Source organism: Trichosurus vulpecula, chromosome 5 (assembly GCF_011100635.1).
Source record: "Trichosurus vulpecula isolate mTriVul1 chromosome 5, mTriVul1.pri, whole genome shotgun sequence".
NCBI classification, from domain to species: Eukaryota; Metazoa; Chordata; class Mammalia; order Diprotodontia; family Phalangeridae; genus Trichosurus; species Trichosurus vulpecula.
This window is the reverse complement of record NC_050577.1, coordinates 42,867,725-42,889,064: the sequence shown is the minus strand read 5'-3', so window position 1 is coordinate 42,889,064 and position 21,340 is coordinate 42,867,725. Positions and strand designations below refer to the sequence as shown.

The window sequence follows — 21,340 nt, the reverse complement described above, 5'->3', positions numbered from 1 at the left end:
GGCAAAGTCCTCCATCCTTTTCCTCCCTGTGAGGAAGGAAACAACTCAAGCTTGGCACACCACTTTGGGAAGGTTGACACTCCTTGATTTAGGCATTCAGGAAATAGACAGGTAACATGAATTGCCCACATCTCATGCAGCAGCCAAGAGGGGAGGTCGTCATCCCAACTCCTTGGCTTGACCATGACCCTCTAGGAATGTAGACATCCTGGCTGTGCAGAGGAGAGAAGGCACCTTGCAGCTCCTGATTTTGAACTTGTCCATACGGCCTCAATGTGGTTTCATCTCAGGTGTCACTACTGGGGCCACACAAATACAAATGCCTTCAATATTATTCCCAGGAAAAAATTTCACCCACCTTGAGAAGGTGTTGTCAAATATCAGGATATAAATCCCTGGGTTCCTGACCTTCAGCTGGCCTTTGATGTTTTCCCGGTGGGAATTGCAACGGGTCATGGGAATTAGAACCTGAAAATCAAACCAGAGAAGACACAACATGCCAGTTTCAGAGCTGGAAGATGACATAGTCTAATTCTTTCATTTCAGAGATGACAAGGTGTAAAGCTGGAACAGAGGTGCCTTAAAGATCATCTAGTCCCTCCCCCATGATGTATGTATGAGGAAACTGGTCCCGAGAGAAGTGGGTTTAGCTGCTCAAGGCTAGAAGGCAGCACAGCTTAGACAAGGAAGCTGGGTCTCCTGACCCCCAATCTAATGGATAGGAGGATGAAACTTTGCTAGGGAATTATTAACAGAACATTTTTTTATGATGATGGCCCCCAATACACATTTGAATTCATTTTAAAAGTTGCCAAAATAACTTCAATTGTAGCAAAAAGTTCTGGGATAGGACACATAAATATACTGAGTAGTCAATTTCAAGATAGTACAGATCGAATAAGTTATTTATAATAAAACATGTTTGCCTTTCAAGACACATTCAACATTCAGGTGGCAATAATAAACCGCAGTAAAACTGGAAACAGTCTTTTCTTCAAATTGAAGCTGAAGATGTTTCTGTTTTAGGCTTAAGAATCAACAGAACCACAATTTGGTCCCGTCAATACCCAATTATCCTCACACCGATTTTAGGAAGGACTAAAATTTTAGGCTAAAGAACCTAAATCTTATCTCCAGTATTAATCTATGAAACTTCAGAGAATTTCAATTGTTGCATCATGAGGGCCTGAATTGGAAAATGAATCTTTGTCTCTCTTAATATGATTATATAGATGTTTCAAACAATGTCTTATATGTAAAATTCTTAATCCAATTTTGAAAATTGTGTCACATCTCCCACTAATCATATTATCATGATGAAAGAACATTATTGAGTGGTCTTTTATAAACTAAATAACTCACCATTTACGAGTCTTCCTGGTCTCTATTATTTGTGATTCAATAGGCAATTCAAAATGATCCCTCACTATGCTAGCATGTATAACTTACTTAAAAGTCACCAACAGGGTTCGTCTTCTTTTACACTTGCCCTTATCAATGGAATTGCTATGTGAGGAGAAAGGCAGGGACATAGTGGCATTAGTTCTGTTTGATTTCAGGTATGAGTCATAGACAGCCAATTGTACGGTAGGACATCATAGCCAACTTCAGAACTAACCAGGTGGGAAAATTTCTTATTCACCAAGGTGGAAAAAGGGTAAGAGAATCCTACACCTTCACCTTTGCAAGGTCCTTCTCTTGTTTTTCCTAGGGACAGACATCTGCCTGCAGCGGTCCTCAGACGTCAAGTGCACATAGCATTTCCCTTGAATGATGAACAAGCAGCCTTATGAAGGATCAGATACTTATGCCTGGATTCAACACTTAGAATAGCAGTAAAATGAAGTCCCAAGAGACTTCTTCCCCATACAGCAAAATTTCACCAACTATAGCTTAGGGCTAGATAATTGCTATTTATCTCATATATTAGTCTCAAAATCACTGAGAATTTTTTAACTATTCACAAATTTCATCTATTCACAACTGTCATCCTCCCTCCCTTGGTCTGCAGATAAAGCCAAAGGGAGAACATCAGACCATTTCTAGAATACAATGGGATGAGAATGAGATGAAATTCCCCCAGCAGAGTCCATGTAGACAAGTAGGTCGTGTCGGGGCACAATTTCAAGGACTGACTTGGATATAATAATAATTGGGGTTTTTTTTTTGCTTTTTTTTCTATAAGTGCTCAAAGAGGAGTGCAATTTAGCAGATGGTCACCACTGGATGTGACTCAAAAGGCAAACTGATTAAAAGCTACACAAATTAGACAAGTGACGGTCATGCAACTTGCGATTGGAGTGGTGTCTGGAGTAACTCACTCTTGTTTAATTAAATCTGTTATCACTCGTGTGCCACATTCATCCCTCCCTCATAAACTAAAAAGAGCATACATGGTGATAAAAGTTCTGGGGAGGAGTGGCTTCCCTTTCTTGGTCACTCAGACCCAAGAGACCTGTTTAACCTTGTATTGCTATTTTCCCTCTTCACCACAAGTTCATACATGGTGAATAGCTGGTTCAAAATAACAGCATTAAAAGATGAGGCCTTAGTTCCTCAAAGGGCAATGCTGTAGTGGGGCTCCTCCCAATGACCCAGACAAAGATCTCCTAAGAGGATTTTGCCATGTTCTTCTCCCAACAGTAAGTCATTTACTATTATTATTTTTTTCTGTTTTTTTTAACACAAAATTAATAATCATATAATAAATATACTTATAATACACCAGTATTCAGATTGAAAAGAAGAAACTTTCTTTAATAATCTCAGACATTTTGTATTGAAAACATCACCAATCAGGTGATAACAATTTAAATACCTTTCAAACTTATCAGTTGATAGCAAGTCATTTATCTTATTACCCTTGGCATTTTCAAGATAATCATAGTAGTTTATGTAGTGTCTACCCCATGCCAGGCTTCTTCTATGTCTTGAAAGTTGCTTAAGCCTGTTTTTAGTAATACTTTAAAATGTTCAGTCTATAATTTCCCAGTTCTGTTAACATTCCATGCCAATTAGAAAAAGTACCTATAAATGGGCTAACATGCTTAATTGTGTTCCTACAAGATCTGAACACCACAGTGTTCATCCTTTACACAAGCCAGGCACTGTGGGAAGCACTTCATAACTACGTGTTTCTCCCAAGAACCCTGGGAGATAGGTATAAATATTTACTATTCCTTTTGTATGTATAAGGACTGATTAGATTCTTTAATTTACTACCATTACAATATTTTCATCCCACTCAATTTTGATTTATGACTAGTGGCAAACAGTAAACTTCATTTTGCACAAGGCTCCATTATTTTTATTTGGCTTATATTCAAAAAAATTCATGGTGACACTCCCAATTCCCCATTATGGCTTCTTTGTTTCTTTGAGTTACCCAAAGAGCCAAACCAATTCCCTTAAATTTTCTGAAATGCTAATCCTTTAGCATGATTATTTAAATCAAAGCAAAGAAATAATCCTTTCTCTATCAATCAATTAATTAACATGCATTTTACGAAACATATCTTTAGTTATAGTCTTTAGATCGATTGGGGTAGGAAGACATGCAGGAACTATCAAAGGGGCATTGCTTAAAAGATATTCCTAAGTCTTTTCTATTTCAGTGGGATTAAGATGCTCTCTGAAATCTCCTTTTCAAAACTCCCAAACCCTTTGCTTTTAAACCCTGAATTACACTGTCACTGCAAAAAGACTCCAACTTTCTTTGCCCAACCTATTCATCTTGAACTTTTCTCCAACACTACTCTTCCTTTTTCCTACTTGCTTAATTCCTCTAGTAAACCCCTTTTTGGTTCTTTAGTGGTTACAAATGTACAGTTCATACCAATTTCTTTAAGGGTTTTTGGGCAATCAGAATTACTTACAATCACATTAAGTGATAGGTAAATAGACTCACAAAGAACTCAGCAGAATAAATTCCTTATTTTAGGGCATCATAGATTTTAACAAGCAGGATGACTTTAGAGGAGAAATCATATGTCTCCTCAAAGTTAACCACTTTTATGTTGGAAAGGCATTCATTCAGCTATTTTGGCAATGGCCAAGGGGATTGGCCAAAGCCCAACTATGGCACAGGAATATAATAGGAATTGCGCTACTGGAAAACTATCTGATGGACAATACTTTTCTGAAGGGTTCAGGGTGCAACTTTTTTATTTCTTTTCAAATCACTCAAAATTAAGTCCACTTTGTTTTTAAAAATAATTTGCAAGTTCTACTTTTCCCTCTCAAAATTTCAGTATTTTATACCTTTATAAGCCTTATTGTCATTTTAATTTGATCTCTTCTAATGCAAACACCCCCTAATAGGTGTGCATACACTTTATTTCTATATCTTTCTATAAATTTTATTATTTAATTCTATCTTCAATGAATCTTTCCCTAACTTACTATAGCCTTATTTATATAATTTGAACTTATTTTCACTAACCAACTGATTTCAAAACAAGTTTTACTGTATTTTAATTTACCTAAACAATTGACTTAAACTGCAGTAGTATCATTAAACTTCACTTATCTTCAGTTGCTTTCTAATTTCAAAACAAGTTTTCTTTTCTGGGAGCACTTTGGGATTCACTTTCAAACAGGATCCCTAATCAAGATTTGTTTGGTGGCCTCAGGTTGGTTGTTTAAAAGCAGCAAATAACAGAAGGGTAAATGAACCCCAATTCTGCCCACTTTTATTCTTCTCTGAAGATGGTCTAAAATTTCCTGATTCTGCCTTCTAAAAATAAAAATTCCTTCCTATGATAAACTTATCCAATTTTAAGTTTTTAAGTATGCCTTTATTCTACACTCAAATTAAAACCAATTTCACAGATTGCTACCCCAAAACATCAAACTTAAAGACTGACTAGCTGAAACTTCTTCAGGCTTAGCAGATGTGTTTCCTTTTAAAATTCTGAGTTGTGGAATTATTTAAGCTCGCCAAATTTTTAATCTAATTTATCCTATACTATTTCCCAAGTTTTTCTTATTTTAATGCTCCCCTGAATTTCCTGCTCCTCAACATGGTTTATGACTAATAAGACAGTTCTTAAAATGTAAACTTCAGTTTTAAATCAATCCCTACTCATTTACAAAGTCCCTTTTGAGGAATAACTAGTCTTGTCGTTGTTTTCATTAAATTATATAGAGTTTGGTAGTACCCCATACTCTCATCAAAATACTTTATAAACACATCCAAATTATAATTTAGAAATGAAAGAAATAATTATTCCTTTTTTTTTTACTAATTTGATTTTCAATCTTTTTTTTTTGTATCTTAGTTTTCAATTAATTTCTGTATCTATCTTTCATATCAGCAATCTCCAATACAGCCGGTGTTGGCAACAGTGAAAAAAAAAGAGATATTTGTCCTCTTTTAAGTTTTTTTTTAAAGTTTTTTTAACAGCCTGTTTGTTTTGGTTGATCATGCCAAAAGAAAAGGCATAGGTAAAACACCTGTTAGCTATGGGGTGGCACAAACTATGAAGAGCATGGCACAGACAACAGATGCTTATTTCCCAATCTCTTAAAGACTTTCCTAATCGTATAAGGTCCCTTTCTATCTGAAATAAGGAACCCACTATTCCTAAATAAACAGACACACATAGAACAAGACGCAACATTAAATCAGGCCTGAACTTCTAAGTTTTCTCCCCAGGAGATTTTGAAGTCAAGCTCTCATGTGTCTCCTCTATTAAGTACAGAACTTTGACCATCTTGTAGCTGGGGTCCTGCTCCCAGCCCATGATAATTCTTTTTCCTAATTATGTTAATGCTTTTAGAATCCTATCAATAAAACATGTAATTCAGTAACAATGCATATCTCTTTAGTCTAATTTGCCAGTCGGGTCCACCCATTTAAAGTGTACTTGGTATTTAGAACAAACCCCTAACATATAGAAGAGCTGGTTAAAGTGCCATTCCTCTAGACGTTTTGCCAAAGTATAATCACAAGAAGAAAAACTAAGAATAATGAAAGATTTAGCGATATTGATAGTTCATTTATTCTAAGTTGATTTGGGGAGGTTGTTCAACAAAATTCCATAACTTTCTAAGTGATTGAAAGTTGCATGCTTTGGCCAAAACAATCCCCTAAATCCTTTGTATTCTCAAAGCAAACTTTACACAGCTTAACAGCTCTTTCTTTAGTCATCCCCCGACAGGGAGTCCACCCTTGTCCCAATAGAGATCCTGTGGGATGCATTTCTCCTCTTATGCCTGACCCCATCCCTCCTGAAGGTGTCCCCAGCCAGGAGTGGCACTCTTTGGAGGAACTTCTCCTGAAAGAATTTAGACTAGAATCCCAAAGTACCTGCCTTTTGTCTTATTCCATCTGAGAAGTTTCTCAACTGAAGGCACTAGTGATGACCCCCACTTTGGTTATGAATTGTAGGAGGTAATCTTCTACCCGTCTGAGTTCCGCCTATATGGGAATTTTCCTACAGCTAACACTGTAGGAATTCATGGATTTGTTTTTGGCAAATTCTCCAATACTTCCAATTCTTAATTTCTGGGCTTAACCTCTAGGGTCCTAAGACTGGTCAACTAGATCCGAAAGGTCCTTTATAAGTGAATATTCAACAAAATTTATACCTACTTTCTTTTAAAACTTCCTGAAAATGTAGCTCTCATTGTCAATAGCTGACTTAATCCTAAGCAAATATAAGTGAAAATAACCTTTTCCTTTCCTCATCTCTGTAAAACCAAAATGAGCCTTCTTCTCAGGTCAGAAGAAGATGCAGTGGCTCCTGGGATGGTCACGTTTCTTGACAGCTTACTGTTGAGGCGGGGAATCTCTCCCCTAACGCTGTCAGGTCTAGCCCAAATTATTGCTCTCTCCAGGTAGTGTTGGAGCACTGGAGTGAGGAATCACTCCCCCAACCCCTACCCATCCTGGGACTGGTCACAGGATCCTTTGGATGGGTTCCTTGCACTGCTGTGAACCACTGAAAGTTCTCCCTCAATCAATTTAAGAGATTTCTCTACTAATGACAAAAATGATTTATAACTACTCCTCGTTAAAAGAATTTAAAGGCAAAAAATCCATTTTAACCCTGCCAACAGGAAATTTTAAAATTAGCTAGGTGGCTAGCTGGCTGAAAATGGGGAACTAGCAATTCAACTGCTGAATCTCCCTGGTCTTAACAAAATGAAAACAAAGAAAACGGCAAAAAAAACCCCCAATAGCTGGCGCATAAAAAGTTAAAATTATGGCCATGTAATTTTTACAAAAAAAGAACTCGAATGCTCTGAAGCTTATAAATTTAGACAGTGATATGAGATGCCTCTTTCTTCCAGAACCTTGTATTTATAGAGTTTGATACCCAAATATGCAAAAGAAGCATGGCAAAATACAGAATCTCATTGGCAGATAGTCCTTGCTCTTGAGGGCCAAAAATGACATATTAGCGGGGGGTGGGGGGGTGGGAAGGGGGGGTGGTTCTAGGTTGGGTGAAGCATGGGGCATCTCCGCTGACTAAATGGTCATAAGATGGTTGTTACCCACTCATGTTGGACAAGACAGAATGGTCCGGAGATACAAAAATAAATTGGAGGATTTTCCACGTAGTTGAGTTACCTCCATCACACTGGGCATGGTCACCACGACAAGGAAAACCAAGCATGAAGGGCCTCTAGTTAACTTCCTATGATTAAGCAAATGAACTTACAATCTGAAGCTCAGAGCTCTGAAGTCTAATATATAGAACTCATAATCACCACCCCTACAGAATCATATCAACTCAAATAAAACGTGAAGCTAGATCTTCACCAAGGGGGTGCTGGGATTCTGAGAGTAAGTTAGCCACTCTGGGAATCAGCCTAGGGTATCATATAATACAATGCAAAAATAACTCATGAAATATTTACATAGAAGGGGGTGAGCAGTTGTCAGATCTCAAACTATATTACAAAGCAGTAATCATCAAAAATGATTTGGTGCTGGTTAAGAAATAAAGAGGTTGATCAGTGGAACACATTAGCGACCCAACAGACAAAAGCAAATGAACACAGCAATCACCGTTGGGTAAACCCCAAGGCCCCAGCTCCTGGGGTAAGAACTGAAAATTCAACAAAAATTGCTAGGAAAACTGGAAAGAAATCTGGCAGAAACTAGACATAGACTAACATTTCACACCATCTATCAAGCCCTAAATGGATACACAACTTAAGGGGTAACATCCTAAACAAATGACAAGAGCAAGAAGGAAAAATCACCCGTCAGATCTATGGATAGGAGAAGAGTTCATGACCAAACAAGGTCATAGGAGGCAAAACAGGCAAGTCTGATTATATAAAATTATATAAAATTTGGTTTTGCATAAACAAAACAGAACCAGCTAAAATCAGAAGGGAAGTAGGGAAATGGGAAAAAAGTTTTGTAGCCTGTTTCTACTAAGGGTCTCATTACCAAGTTATTTGAGGAAGGGATTCAAATTTATATCTCACTCCTCTATTGATATGATAGTTCAAATTCCTTGACTGGCTTAAGGATATGAGCAGGCAGTTTTCAGGGAAAGAAATCCAAGTTATTAGTTTATTGTGGTTCAGTTATTTTAGTCATATTCAACTCTTCATGACCCCATTTCGGGTTTTCTTGGCAAAGATACTGGAGAGCTTTGCCATTTCCTTCTCCAGTTTATTTGAAAGATGAGGACCTGAGGCAAATAGGGTTAAGTGACTTGCCCAAGGTCACACATCTAGTAAGTGTCTGAGGCTGGATTTGAATTCATGAAGATGAGTCTTTCTGTTTCTATCTACTATACCACCTAGCTTCCCAAAGCAATCCATAGCCATAAGCAAAAATGCTTTAAATTACTAATAGAGAAATATAAATTAAACCAGCTCTGAGTTTCTACCTCACATCCATAAGATTGGAGAAGCTGACAAAAAAGAAAGAAATGACAAACATTGGAAGGGTTTCAGGAAAACAGGCACATTAGGGCATTGTTGATGGGGCTGTGAACTCTATTCAGTGCAGTCATTCTGAACAGTAATCCAGAACTGTGCCCCAAAAGTTACTACAGGGTGTTCCTAAAGTCTGGACACATGGGCAAAAATGCATATTTTGCAGAAATGAAATGAATGAAATTTTCAACAACATTTTATTTAATTGGACTATTACCAAATAACACCTTCAATATGATTTCCATCATTTGTGATGCAAAGGTTGATGCACTTTGCAGGATTCACGTGAACTCGATGCAATAACTCCACATTGTGGTCAATTTTAGCACATTCACTCTTTATGCATTCAATCAAGTGTGTTGCATCTGTGATTTTCATTGAGGACACCTTCTCCTTTAGCATACCCCAGAAAAAGTAGTCGCTGAACAACACAGAGTCTTTGGTGAAATGGTTAATGAGATGTTAATGAGATTTCCTATGTGTCCAGACTTAGTGCCTTCCTTCTGAGGCTACCCCAAATTTAATCTGTCTGTATCTTCTTGGGGAAGCTAGCTGGCACAGTGCATAGACTACTGGTTCTGGAGTCAGAAAGACCTGAGTTCAGATCTAGCCTCAAACACTTACTAGCTGTGTGACCCTGGGCAAATCACTTTGTCCTGTTTACCTCAGTTTCCTCAGTTTCCTCCTGTAAAATGAGCTAGAGAAAGAAATAGCAAATCACTTTAATCTCTTTGCCAAGAAAACCTCAAATGGGGCCACAAAGAGTCAGACACGACTGAAATGACTGAGCAACAACTACTTTGTTTCTACAGTTGTTGCATGTTGTCTTTCCCTTTTAAACTAGGAGCTATTTTTTGCCTTTCTTTGTATCCCTGGCTCTCAGCCTAGTGCCTGGCACATAGTAGGTACCTAATAAGGACTAGCTGACCTACTGACTGAAAGGCTTTGGCTCTGAAGTCAGAGGACCTAGGTTCCAATATGACTTACTACTTGTTCCTCCCTTCAAGTCCCTGACACTCAGTTTCCACCTCTGCTAAATGAGGGGCTCCGAGGTCCTTCCCAGCTACAGATCCAGGACTCCTGGTGATCCCGAATCACACGTTCTACAGGAGAAGGAGGTCCTCTCCCATTGCCTGTGACAATCCACGACTATAAAGCCTGTCTCTGAGGTTGAGTTTGCAGAATCAGCTGCTGGGAGACGAGCTTTGAAACATGTTCAGTGCTGTATGTCAAGGGGGGAGGATCACCAACTGGATGAAGAGGGCTTGGCTCAGATGGAAAGCCTGTCTGAGCACATACTAAGCAGCTCAGGCCACAGTAAGTGGCTTCCTTCCGCCCCCCACTGGTTTGTTTGGGCATAACACGAGAGGCTGCCAGGGCTCTCACAGCAGTGGGCACAGACAAGGGAATGGGCTGGGAGGGTCTTGGAAAGAGGGCCCAGGCCAGCTGACCCCACTGTTAAATTTTCAGTGTGAGAGCTGATGTCTCAGAGATCAGCAAACACTTCCAATCAGGGCTGGGTTTATTGTTTTGTTGATTGTCTAGACTTAAGAAAGGGATAGGGAAAATATGAATAATGCAGATTAAACTCCAAAGTGTGTTGTGCAAACATACTATTCCCAGAGAGCCAGCTGTTAAATATCTACCAGCACACACCTGGCTGGAAGCTACTGATTGCAAAAGTGGTTCTGCCAGCTTTGGGGCCAGGAAGATCTGCAGGCGGTATGTCTGCAAACACAAGTCTTTTGATGGCTTTGTCTCTGGATCTGTGGAGTTATGGGGTGGCCTGCCAGAAGGACCCTTACCTTACACTGATCCAGGGCAGCATGCTCAGACTCTTGGAAGACAACACTGAACGATATGCTTTTGGGATCGGAGGAGAAGACCCAGCTGATGGTGAGGCCGGTCTCGGTCACAGTGATCGGGATGATGCTGTAGGTGCTGGATCTGACAAATAGCTCTCTGTTGCTTTCCCCAAAATTTAAGATCTCATCTACAGTGAGGGGTAATTTTATCCTGAAAGAAAGATATGAGGGTTCAGCTAGATGACCAACGTCCAGGTATGGTTAGCATCAGCCTCTCTCTTGTCTATTCAACAGAGGAATCTTGGGCCCTCCCCCTTCCACCAAGCAGAGATTTTATTTTTTGAGGGGGAGCTTGGCAAGAACTTTATTTGAATAAATCTGTTATTAGCACTGGAATTATTTTACATACATAAAATAACAGACTAAGCAGAGATTTTAGAAGGAAACCTTTTACCCTTTGGGAACTAAACAATTTCTGGCTCCTGTGAAGTAGGAATTATTTGCATGGGAGTTGGGTCTATATTCATCGAGAACCAGTCAGCATCTATTAAATGCTTACTGTGGCCTGGGACTGTGCCAGGTGCTGGGGATACACGTACAAAGAGAGAAACAATCCTTTCTTGCCAGTTTACATTCTAACGCAGGGGTTCTTAACCAGGGATTCATGAAATAGTTTGATGATGACTTCAACATAATTGGTTTCTTTTGTAATCCTGTGGATTTTATTTTACTTGTTTAAAAACATTATCCTGAGAAAGGGTCTGTAGGTTCCCTTCCCAAGGACTCCGTGATACAGAAAAAAGTTAGCCCCTATTCTAATGGGAAAAAAGGAGGCAGCTAGTGACTGAGGGTGAGGAGGGAGGTAGTTAGTTATCTCCTGTACTGACTCCAGTTTATTCTCCCTGGCTCTTTGCACTTCTCTGTGTAGGCAAGAAGGTGGAAAATCAATCCCATAACTTGTTTTTGTTGTTTTTTTTAAAAAAGCAAAACAAAAAGTTATGTTAGAAATGGAATAAAGAGAGAGAATTTAACCCTAAAGACGTTATACTTTGTTACTGGGTATACGGCAAGTGGGTATCTCCCTTTAGTTTAAGTCTTCTATGCTGATACAGCATTGAATTAGCAGAAATTCTGGGCAGGGAGGGAGCTGCCCTGGCCACAGTGTTACAGGTTCTAGCCGATAGGTCCTGGAGGATCTGGCTTCAACTTATGCCTCTGACATCATGTGATCACAGGCAAGCCACTCTCTGAGCCTCGATTTTCTAATCTGTAAAACGGGAGTAATACTGGTACTAAGACCTAATGAGAGTCCACACAGCCCAATGGGTAGAGGGGCGCTCTTAGCGGTGAGAAGATCCATCTCCATGTACAGGGGATGAGGGTTCTCCAGTGGGGTAAAAGGAGGTAAGAAAGAACAGAGAGTTTGGGGAATATCACTGTTCTATTTCTAAAGGGGCTGAAGAAGGGCAAAGGTTTGTGACCCCAAGTGGGCGGCTGAGGTTCACTCCCAGGCTCCTGCCTCCAAGGCCCTGAGAAACATTTATCAAAGGTGACATTTACCTGTGGACAGAGCTTCTGGTGGTCCCAAGTATTGGGGTGGTTGGGGCAAACGGGCAATTCTCCCATGATATTCTCATTCTATATTTTTCGGTCTAGTTCAGCATGTCAGCCAGATAGTAGCAGGGGAGAAAGGACATGGGAGAAGGAACAAGAAGGGTCCAGGGAAAGATGGCAGCATTTCCATGGAGGTATCAATTGTGGCAAGGGTCATGAGAATCAAAGGACTGCCCAAGGCTGCCAAAATTGGTAGACTTGTCAATAACTTTTGACCTCCAACATATCAATGCCTGTAAGGCCCCAACCAAGTGGGGCTCCTCCTTGAGTCCCCTCCTTCTCTCCAGCTGGGTGCACTCCAACTTGGCAAACGCCACACTGCAGTGGTACTCACATCAGCTCTCCAGACTTCAGCAAGCAGATTTCTGCATCCTGACCCATTGGCATGTCTTCAGAGCCATCGGGCGTCAAAGAGTTGGATATGCTGTCCCTGTGAGGTCAGAGACACAAAGACGTCTCCAGTCAGGCATAAACACACACGCAAGAGAATCCCTTTGTCCTGCTAAGGTGTGTTGACCACCATGCCTAATGCTGCATTCCTTCTAAGAAATCAATAGCTTCTCGAGTCCTAGCTGCGGTAACAACGCCTTGGGTGTCTCTGAAGAGGGGCACCCAGAACAGCTCTGCTGGATGTTAAGGACCCGCTGACCGACCAACAACCCCATACCTACCGAACTACATCAACATGGCATTGCTGCGACAGCCCAGAGCACAGGGTTAAATCCAGTTAGTTCTGAGCCTGGGCAAAGAGTCCATTTATAAGGTGCCCAAGAGGTTCAGTAAGATCAATTTAATTCAACAGGTCCTTATTGCTTGAGAGCTTACCCTGCTTTCAAGGAGAGAGATTGAATTCCACTGAGGGAGTTCACCCTTGACACAGATAAGTCAATGTAATGTGCTCTGGGAAAAGGGAGAGCACTGACACCGGAGGCTTCAGGGAAGGCTTCCTGAAGGAGGTGGTACCTAGGACAAGCTTTGAGGAGAGCTAATAATAATAAGCAAAAGCATGTATTTAACATTTTAAGGTTTGTAAAATACTGTACATATGTTATCTCCTTTCGTCTTTGCAACAATCCTGGGAGGTAGGTAAATGTGTATCACCATTTTACAGTTGAGGAAACTGAGGCTGAGCGATGTTAAGTGACTTGCTCAGGACCATATTGATACTAAGTGTCTGAGGTAGGATTAGGAACTCAAGTCTTCGTAGTGCCAAGCCCAGCACTCTAACCACTGCGCCACCCAGCTGCTGAGAATGTGTCATGAAGAGTGTAAAAGGAAAGAGGCTATGAGTCCTTGCAAAGAGTGTTGTATAAAGCACACAGGACCTCACTCCACCATCTTCTATGGCTTGTAGAAGGCCACAAGTGGGAGGGCAGGAGACTCTCATCATGAACCTGGTCATGTCCAGATTCACTCTGCAGGTAAACCAATGCCCCTACTACTGTAAGGCTCCTCAGAGAAGCTGATGTAGCCTAGAATTAAAGGAAGGGGTGTGACTCTTTAGTTCCATATCCAGCTCTGGTACTAGGCCACCTTCCAATCTAGGCAAGCTGAATTAGCGCCCAGCACCTCCATTTCACGTACTATCCTCTATCTTCTGCCTGAAAAATCCTGAAGTCCTCTCTTCCTACTAACTACTGCTTTGTGCAGAACTGAGATACTTCCCAAGAATCTATACTGTGAATGGAATTCTGTCAAGATATAGAAATAGTCTACTTAAACTGTGAAATATTGCTGTGGATATGCAGAAATTCCCACAGAGATAAAGATGGAATATGCAACAGAAACAACCTCACACCCACCACCTAAGAATTGGTGCTGATAGTATGGCCCATCTTTGCCTAAGGATAGTACCCTAGAGCATATCTTCCCTGGGCCTGAAGGAAGGAAGAGAAAATTATCAGAATAGTACTACACAGGGCTAACGTGAAAAAGAGAAGACAGATGATGCAGTGTTCAGGGAAACTGGAGGACCCTCAGAAGACCCCTTAAACTGGGGCTTCTTAAAACAACCGGTTATCCTGGGGTTAGCTGCATAGACACTTTTACCAGAGGCTGCTGTTCAGTAGGTACATAAAAGAAGCAGAGAGATCATGTGGCTGGTGTATCTTTGATCAAACTGGCCTAGGATGTGTGTGGTGGTTAGCAGAGGATTTGGGGTCAGAGGGCAGAGAGGTCATGTACAACTACAGGCCAGTGAAGAGGTGTGCCCACAGAGCTGGGGCTCCCGGGCTTCCTCCCCTGGTACCTTTCTTGTGGCAAGTGTGGGGTATTTCTGGGGTGCTGTGCTTCGGCTGCTGCTCCAGAGCCCTCAGAGAGGTCACACCGGCGGTGTGCTCCCAGAGCTGCCCAGCCTACTGAGCCAGCGGAGCTCACTTCCCCTCTCCACTCCAAGAAAAGGGAACCAGCAGTAGGCACTGGGATAATGGTATCACTTGAGTTAAAAAATGCAGAGGGGATGCAAAATAAAGGGATGCTCAGAGTCAGTAAGGTTAATAATCATGGAAGGCTTGCTGGAAGAGGTGAGCTGAGTCAAGGCTGGAAGGAGGGAAGGTACACAGATTATCAATTCAACCCTGTATATAGACAACACTTTAGCATAGGATCTGTTTTTAAATCAGCACCACAAATAAAAGTGTCTGCAGGATTTCCTTTTACAGATGAAGAATCTGAATATCTATTCTTCAGAATATCTCTGAGCAGGGAAGGAGAAGGTGAGGGATTAGTCAATGAAGGGATCTAACCCTTTGTGCAACGTGCAAGCGCCATGTTGGATTTGACAACATGGTGCCCAGCCTGTTGTGCTTTTCATGACATCCCTTTGACTAGCGATCCCAAAGACTAGGAAAAATCTCATCCTCAGGCCAGTGTCTGGCTAATATTCCCTAATATTTCATTTTTTTCGCTTCACTTTATTCCGTTGGTACTGGCCAATATTCCAGGGGCTTAGGTAGATTTGCTCCTGTGCTTTTGCTGCTAATGATTCAGAAAGCCCTCTCCTTTAGAAAATCATCAGAACTGTCCAAATAGTTAGAAATTCATCACTGCTATTGTACCACCCTTTGTGCAGTCTGTTTGATGCTGAAGATGGTGGCTCTTCATAGTGGAGAAAGCCGCCTTCAGAAACTCAACCCCCTTCTAGGCCCATGAGCTTTGATTATCAGAGAGCAGAGGGTCATGACTCCATAAAAGGGAAAGTTAGGATTCCATGGATATAGCACAGCAGAGTTTCAAAATAAACTGAGAGGACTTTTAAGTAGAAATGACTCTTTGGAGGTTAGTGGGCAGGCTTTCTTTCCTTTCCCTGTGACATTTCCCATACATGGTCCTCTTCTCTCCTCTGATATCAATCTAGTGCAGGTTCTCATCTTGGGACTTCTGCAATAGTCTGGTGGCTAGTGCCCCTGCCTGAAGCGTCCCCCGCCCCTTCTAGTCCACCCTCCACTCACCTATCAATCTGATCTTCTTAAAACAAAGGTCTGACCATGTCTTCCCTCATCTCCCTCAAGAAACCACAATGGCTCCCTATTATCTCCAGGATCAAAGATACAATCTTCTGTTTGGCCTCTAAAGCCCTCCATAACCTGGTCCATTCCTGCCTGCCCAATTTTTTTATACCTCACTCTCCTTAAAATACTCAACAGTCTAGTGTCTGGCCTCTTTTCTACTCCTGGGACAAGACACTCTATCTCTGAACTCTGAGCATCTTTCCTGGCTGTCCCCCACGCTTAGAATTTTCTTCCTTTTCTCTCCTTTCCTCTCTCCTGGCTTCCCTCAATTCTCAGCCAAAATCCCACCTTCTTCACCCTTTAATGTACCCACCCTGAGATCACCGCCCATTTATCTTCTCTGTAGCTAGTTTGTCCATAGTGTTTGCATGTTGTAGTAGCATCTTGTCACAAACATAGTTTCCATCTGTTTCCTTCTCTACCCATCCTCACTGTCACTCCATCTATATACTAGAGTGCAGGATTTCCTCTTTCTGAGCCTTCATTCTGTTTTCTTCTTTCACTCTTCTCTACAGTACAAAGTAAACAGAAAAAAATATTTTAGGAGATAACACTAGCAACACTAGGTCAGAGACTCTGAAAGAATGAAAACCATATCTAGTGTTCTTGCAACCTCTATTACAGCCACTTCCTGGTCATCTGCATTCAGTTAATATAGAAACCGGATAACTGAGATGATCCAGAGTTTTTCCTAAGCAGCTCCTTCTCCATGAAAGGATTAAATTGAGAAAGGAGGTTGACATATGCATGGAGGGTAGAGGTCATGAGGGTAAAACCTGTAACGGTGAGTTAATCTCAGCCGATATTCCAAAGTCAAATAGTTTTTTTTTTATTATTATTTGCATCTCCTCTCCATTCTATTAGCATGGGTATTCTTTTCAATTCTTCATTTCCCTCTTATTTTATTCAATTTCTGTCTTCTAAAACTAGGCTGGAATATGTCAATTGATGGAAAACTGAATGTAAAAATCAGCATAAAAGAGAGCATACAAGAGCTGGGCGACTGGAGAATAAGGAAGATTGGTCAAGTAGCAATGGTGAGGGTAAGAGACAGGCAAAGAGCATGTCAAGAGACCTCGAGAAAGGCCGCCAGCACGCTTAGGGCACAATCCCATGGAAGATTTATGGGAGGATGAGAACTGAACGAGAGAAGAAGGCCCTGGTGGATTTCAGTCTGTGCCACTGCAGAGAAGGCTCACATTGATGACATCATAGATTCACTGAAGTTTTGAAATATACCAAACAACAAAACCTTAAAGATATGTGGTATGGGAGCCATATGGTATGTGTGTGTGGGGGGGGGTGTCTGTAAAAGGCACTGAATATGGATCCAGGATATCTGAGTCCTAGTTGTGATGCTTACTAGCTTCATAACACAGGCCAGGCCACTTAATCACCCTGATGTTTTCTAATAATAAAACAGGAATTATACTTGTGTCTCCTACATCACGGGGTTGTTGTGAGACTCAGATGAGGTAAAATACGTAAAGTAATATGTAAACCTTCCAGTGTCACATAACGTGGGCTTTTGCTATTGCAAGCGTACGATCTCCACTCACATCCGACTCTGAGGCCCCTCTGGCTTCCTAAAGGCAGGAGGGCAGGTGCTAATAGCACAGTCACTATCACATGGGGGAAGGAGGGTCTGTGAAATCTGGGGACATTAAAAAGAGTCTTATACTTGAAAAATCTGGGAAGCCCTGGATTAGAGGAGGGGCTCTGCCACTAGGGTAGATGGGACGGCACATGAAAGGTAGGACCACTAGATGTCGCCCCATCACCAATCATGCCAGCTCATCTGGCTGCCTTGTTTCATTTTCCTCTCAAGAGCCTAAGACAATTCATCATTAAGAAAGAGTATTGATGGTGTCCTCCACAGCACCTGTGCATACCAGGCCTAAATTTTCTCGCATTATCTCAGGAGTTGCACACCAGATGGCCAGACCCACCAGCAAAGTAGCATTCCATTATCTGGCATGGAATAAGCTTCTTTTCTTTTTCCCCTCTTCCCTAATCCCACAATAAAGTAATAATCAAGGCCTAATTATAAAGCCTTGTCAGACTAAAATAAAGAGCAAGCTACAGAGTAATAAAAGGAGGAAGAATGAAGTCACATTCAAGGCCTGGAGATGAGGCAATGTGGCAGCAACTCACTGGTGATGGGCAGGGGATGGGACTCCTGCCTGATGCAGTTACAACTCCAACCCCACCGCTCACCTCTCCTTTAGCCTCTATTCTCTGGCGTGATGGGGAGTTTGGGCTATTTCAATTTGACGGGAAGGTCACTGGGTTCAATTCTTGTTGACAGGCTTCCTTTCTGCATTTCTGAAAGCCTCGGATTCTTTTCCTATTTTGGCAAGTAACAGCTAGCTTGCAAATGGGTGTTTTAAGGTTTGCAAAGCACTTTACATACATTATCTCATCTGGTCAGTGCTGTTATTATGTCCATTTTACAGATGAGGAAACTGAGGCAACAAGCAGTTTAAGTGACTTGTCCAGAGTCACACAGCTAGTGTGTGTCTGAGGCTAAATTCAAACTCAGGTCTTCCTGACTCCAGGCCCAGAGCTCTGTGCCAAGTATGATATACCTCATTACTTTGGTTTGTGATTTTATTAATGTGGGTACTCTCTCCAGTGGTACAGATTGCAATCTGTCTTCACTTTCTCATCTTGTGCAACTCTTGCTCATGTCCTCCAGTGTGTGGGGGTCCTCTAGATTTCTTGATATTTTGTGAATAACAGTAGAGCCCTCACCCTGATGAATCATTAGCTATCCCATTTCGATTCAACTGAATAAACATCAATTAAGTGCCTACTATATGCAAGGCATTGTGCTAAGTGCCAGGCATATAATTAGGAAAAGACAGTCTCTGCCCTCAAGGAGCTTATGATCTAATGGGGAAAGGAAGTGATGGTTGGGGGCCACAGTGGGGGCCATGATGTTGTGTAGAGCGGAAACCAAGCGGAGCCCCTGATGGAAAGTGGGAAAGTTCAAAGTCCTCTATAAAGGCAGGCTTTGAGAGGAGGTTAGGGCTCCCTCTCCAGTCCTTCAACTGGAAGGGAGAGGCGATGGAGGGACCTGAGAATAAAAATAAAGCTGAGTCAGTCTGCGTGGGGATGAGATTTCAGGGGATCAGCTTCTCCCAGGGGGGGCCACGATGGTCCATGATGTGGAAACCAAAGAGGGCCCTGACGGAAAATGGACTGTGAACTTGTCCGATGGCCAGATCACCTCCTTTTCTAAGAATGCAGCTCCCCAGTGACTGTCTTTGTACCAATTACCCCGAGTGAGTCATATGTTGCGGCCTTCTCACATCAAACATGAGTCTGCTGCCTCCCCACTGCCCTTTCCTCACTTGTGAACCTGGGATTCTGAGGCATCATCAAAAGATGGCCCATATTAAAAAGCTGGGTCTTTTTTTGGGGGGTGGGGAGAGGAGTCTTGTGTCATGAATAAGCACTTGTACAATTCCCTGGAGATGAACGTAACTAAATCTTTCCTGGATAATTCAAAAAGTTGCAAGGTCTCAGAATCTTCATTTTCAATATAATAATAAAATAATTTTATATTTAATTCAAAAATAAACAACAAGAATTTATTAAGGGATGAATTACAGTGTTTGGCATTGTACTAGGAGCTGGGAATAAGACAAAAAATGAAAATCCTGCTTCCAAGGAACTTATCTTCTACTGAACATCATTCTGAAATTAGTGATTGCTATACAGGCGTAGAGATGTAAAAGTTGTGGAGACCTGGCTAAATCAACACTGAACTCAGAAGATGTACAAGACGTGTGTGTGTGTGTGTGTGTGTGTGTGTGTGTGTGTGTGTGTGTGTAAGTTCACGTCATTATTTCTTCTTATCAATGGTCTTTTTCTACAAAGTTGAATGGAGAAAAATAATTCAGTGACTCAGCTTCTGGTTGGTCAGGGACCTCTACCCTTCCAAGGAGGAATTATGTTATTGAGGTAGAGCCACCACAGCTGTTTCCACAGGAGGAGAAAGCAAGAAGTCCAAGAAGGTGATGGCCTTACTAATTAACATTAGCGAATGTTAACTCTTAGAATTCACTCGGCACTTCCCTGCCCCCATCAGCCTCCTTGCTCTGGCAGGGTACACAAAACAACCCATGGGCTGCTGCTTTTGTACTCAGGGATTTTCCTCATCATGCAATTTCTGCTATAATACACTGTCCCTGTTCTTCCCCATCATCCTATGGCAACAGCCAGAAGACCTCAACTCTTCTCTTCCCAGTCATATGTGGAGGGAGAGAGTATCCCCCTTTGCCTGAATAAGCTTCTAGGTTAGAGAACCCAAAGGTGGCAGAGACTCTCTCCTGAGCATCCATTTTCCTGTTTCCTAAACCTTAAAAAGCAGACAGATTCTTTAGTCCATTACGAGAACTAAAGAACAGAGAACACTGGGGCAGGGAACCAGATCATGGGGATACACTGGGCCTGCAGGAAAGAGCATTGGTGTCCAGCTCAGCCCAGTCCTGCCTTCCCTGAAGTTACTTGGAGGAAGGACTGAGGCTGGTGAAAAGTAAAATCCCCAATGTAGGAGGAGCCTGAGACAGTTTTGAGGTCCATCCCTGGGGGTAAACCTAACATTAAAGGGGAAGGAATCAGAAAGTCAGTGACAGGGAAATAAATGAAAAAAAGAACAAAACTACCAAATATTTTAGGAGAGAGAAAAGTCAGTTAAAATCCTAGACGATAAGCAGATAAACTAATAAGGAAAATACTAAAATTAGAAGATGGACATCAAGGCATCTAAGAGATTGGAAATGTCTCTAAATAAATATTGTATCACAAAGAAAATTGAGCCAAAACTGACAAAATACAGAGAATATGGAACTACAGTAGGATGTTCCAGAATGGTTCAAGTGAGAAATCAAAATTTTGAGAAAAGCTAGATGTAAACAAATGGCAGGATTTATGACTTACACAGTAGAAATAATTAGTAGAAGAGAAAAACTTGAATCCATAGGGCTAAGTCTCTCCAAAGAAGCAAAAGAGAGAAAAGATTGGGAATATAAATATACTGAAGCAAAGGACAATCTGGAAGGAGAAAAGCAAAAACAATAAAAGAACAGACATCTCTAGCAAGCAAAACATACTGATCTTGAAGATATGATGCATAGAGATAACTTAAGGCCTTAGAATCATAGACCTCCCATCAGAACAAGACAAGTAAAAAAATGTGACCACCATAGTGCAAGAAATAATGCAGGAAAACTGCTCAGAATTTCTGAATACAAAAGGCAAAACGCCAAAAGAATATACAAATCTCCAGAAATCAAAGGTACTGTGCTTCAAATTCCAAGACACACACTGGTTAATTTAATAATTCTAATGACAAAAAATAATTTTGCAAACAACCAGGAGAAAGACCTTCAAATTTAAAGGAAAAGATGACACTAACAGAGAGACCATTCTGCACCCACCAGAAACCAAAGATGGAAACAAAATAACATAATCTGAAAAGAAGCTTGAGATGCAATTCAA

The 21,340-nt window shown here is 41.3% G+C and overlaps 1 protein-coding gene across 1 annotated transcript in view; it reads right to left on the bottom strand.

Annotated features, from left to right (window-relative positions):
* FYCO1 (FYVE and coiled-coil domain autophagy adaptor 1) overlaps window positions 1-21,340 on the bottom strand; it is a 101,141-nt gene that overhangs the window by 6,417 nt on the left and 73,384 nt on the right. Inside the window, exons 15-17 of the mRNA XM_036762008.1 lie at window positions 12,658-12,753; window positions 10,710-10,920; window positions 359-468 (exon numbers count right to left, since the gene is read on the bottom strand). Coding sequence (XP_036617903.1) covers window positions 359-468; window positions 10,710-10,920; window positions 12,658-12,753 — 417 coding nt within the window. The remainder of the gene's footprint in view (window positions 1-358; window positions 469-10,709; window positions 10,921-12,657; window positions 12,754-21,340) is intronic.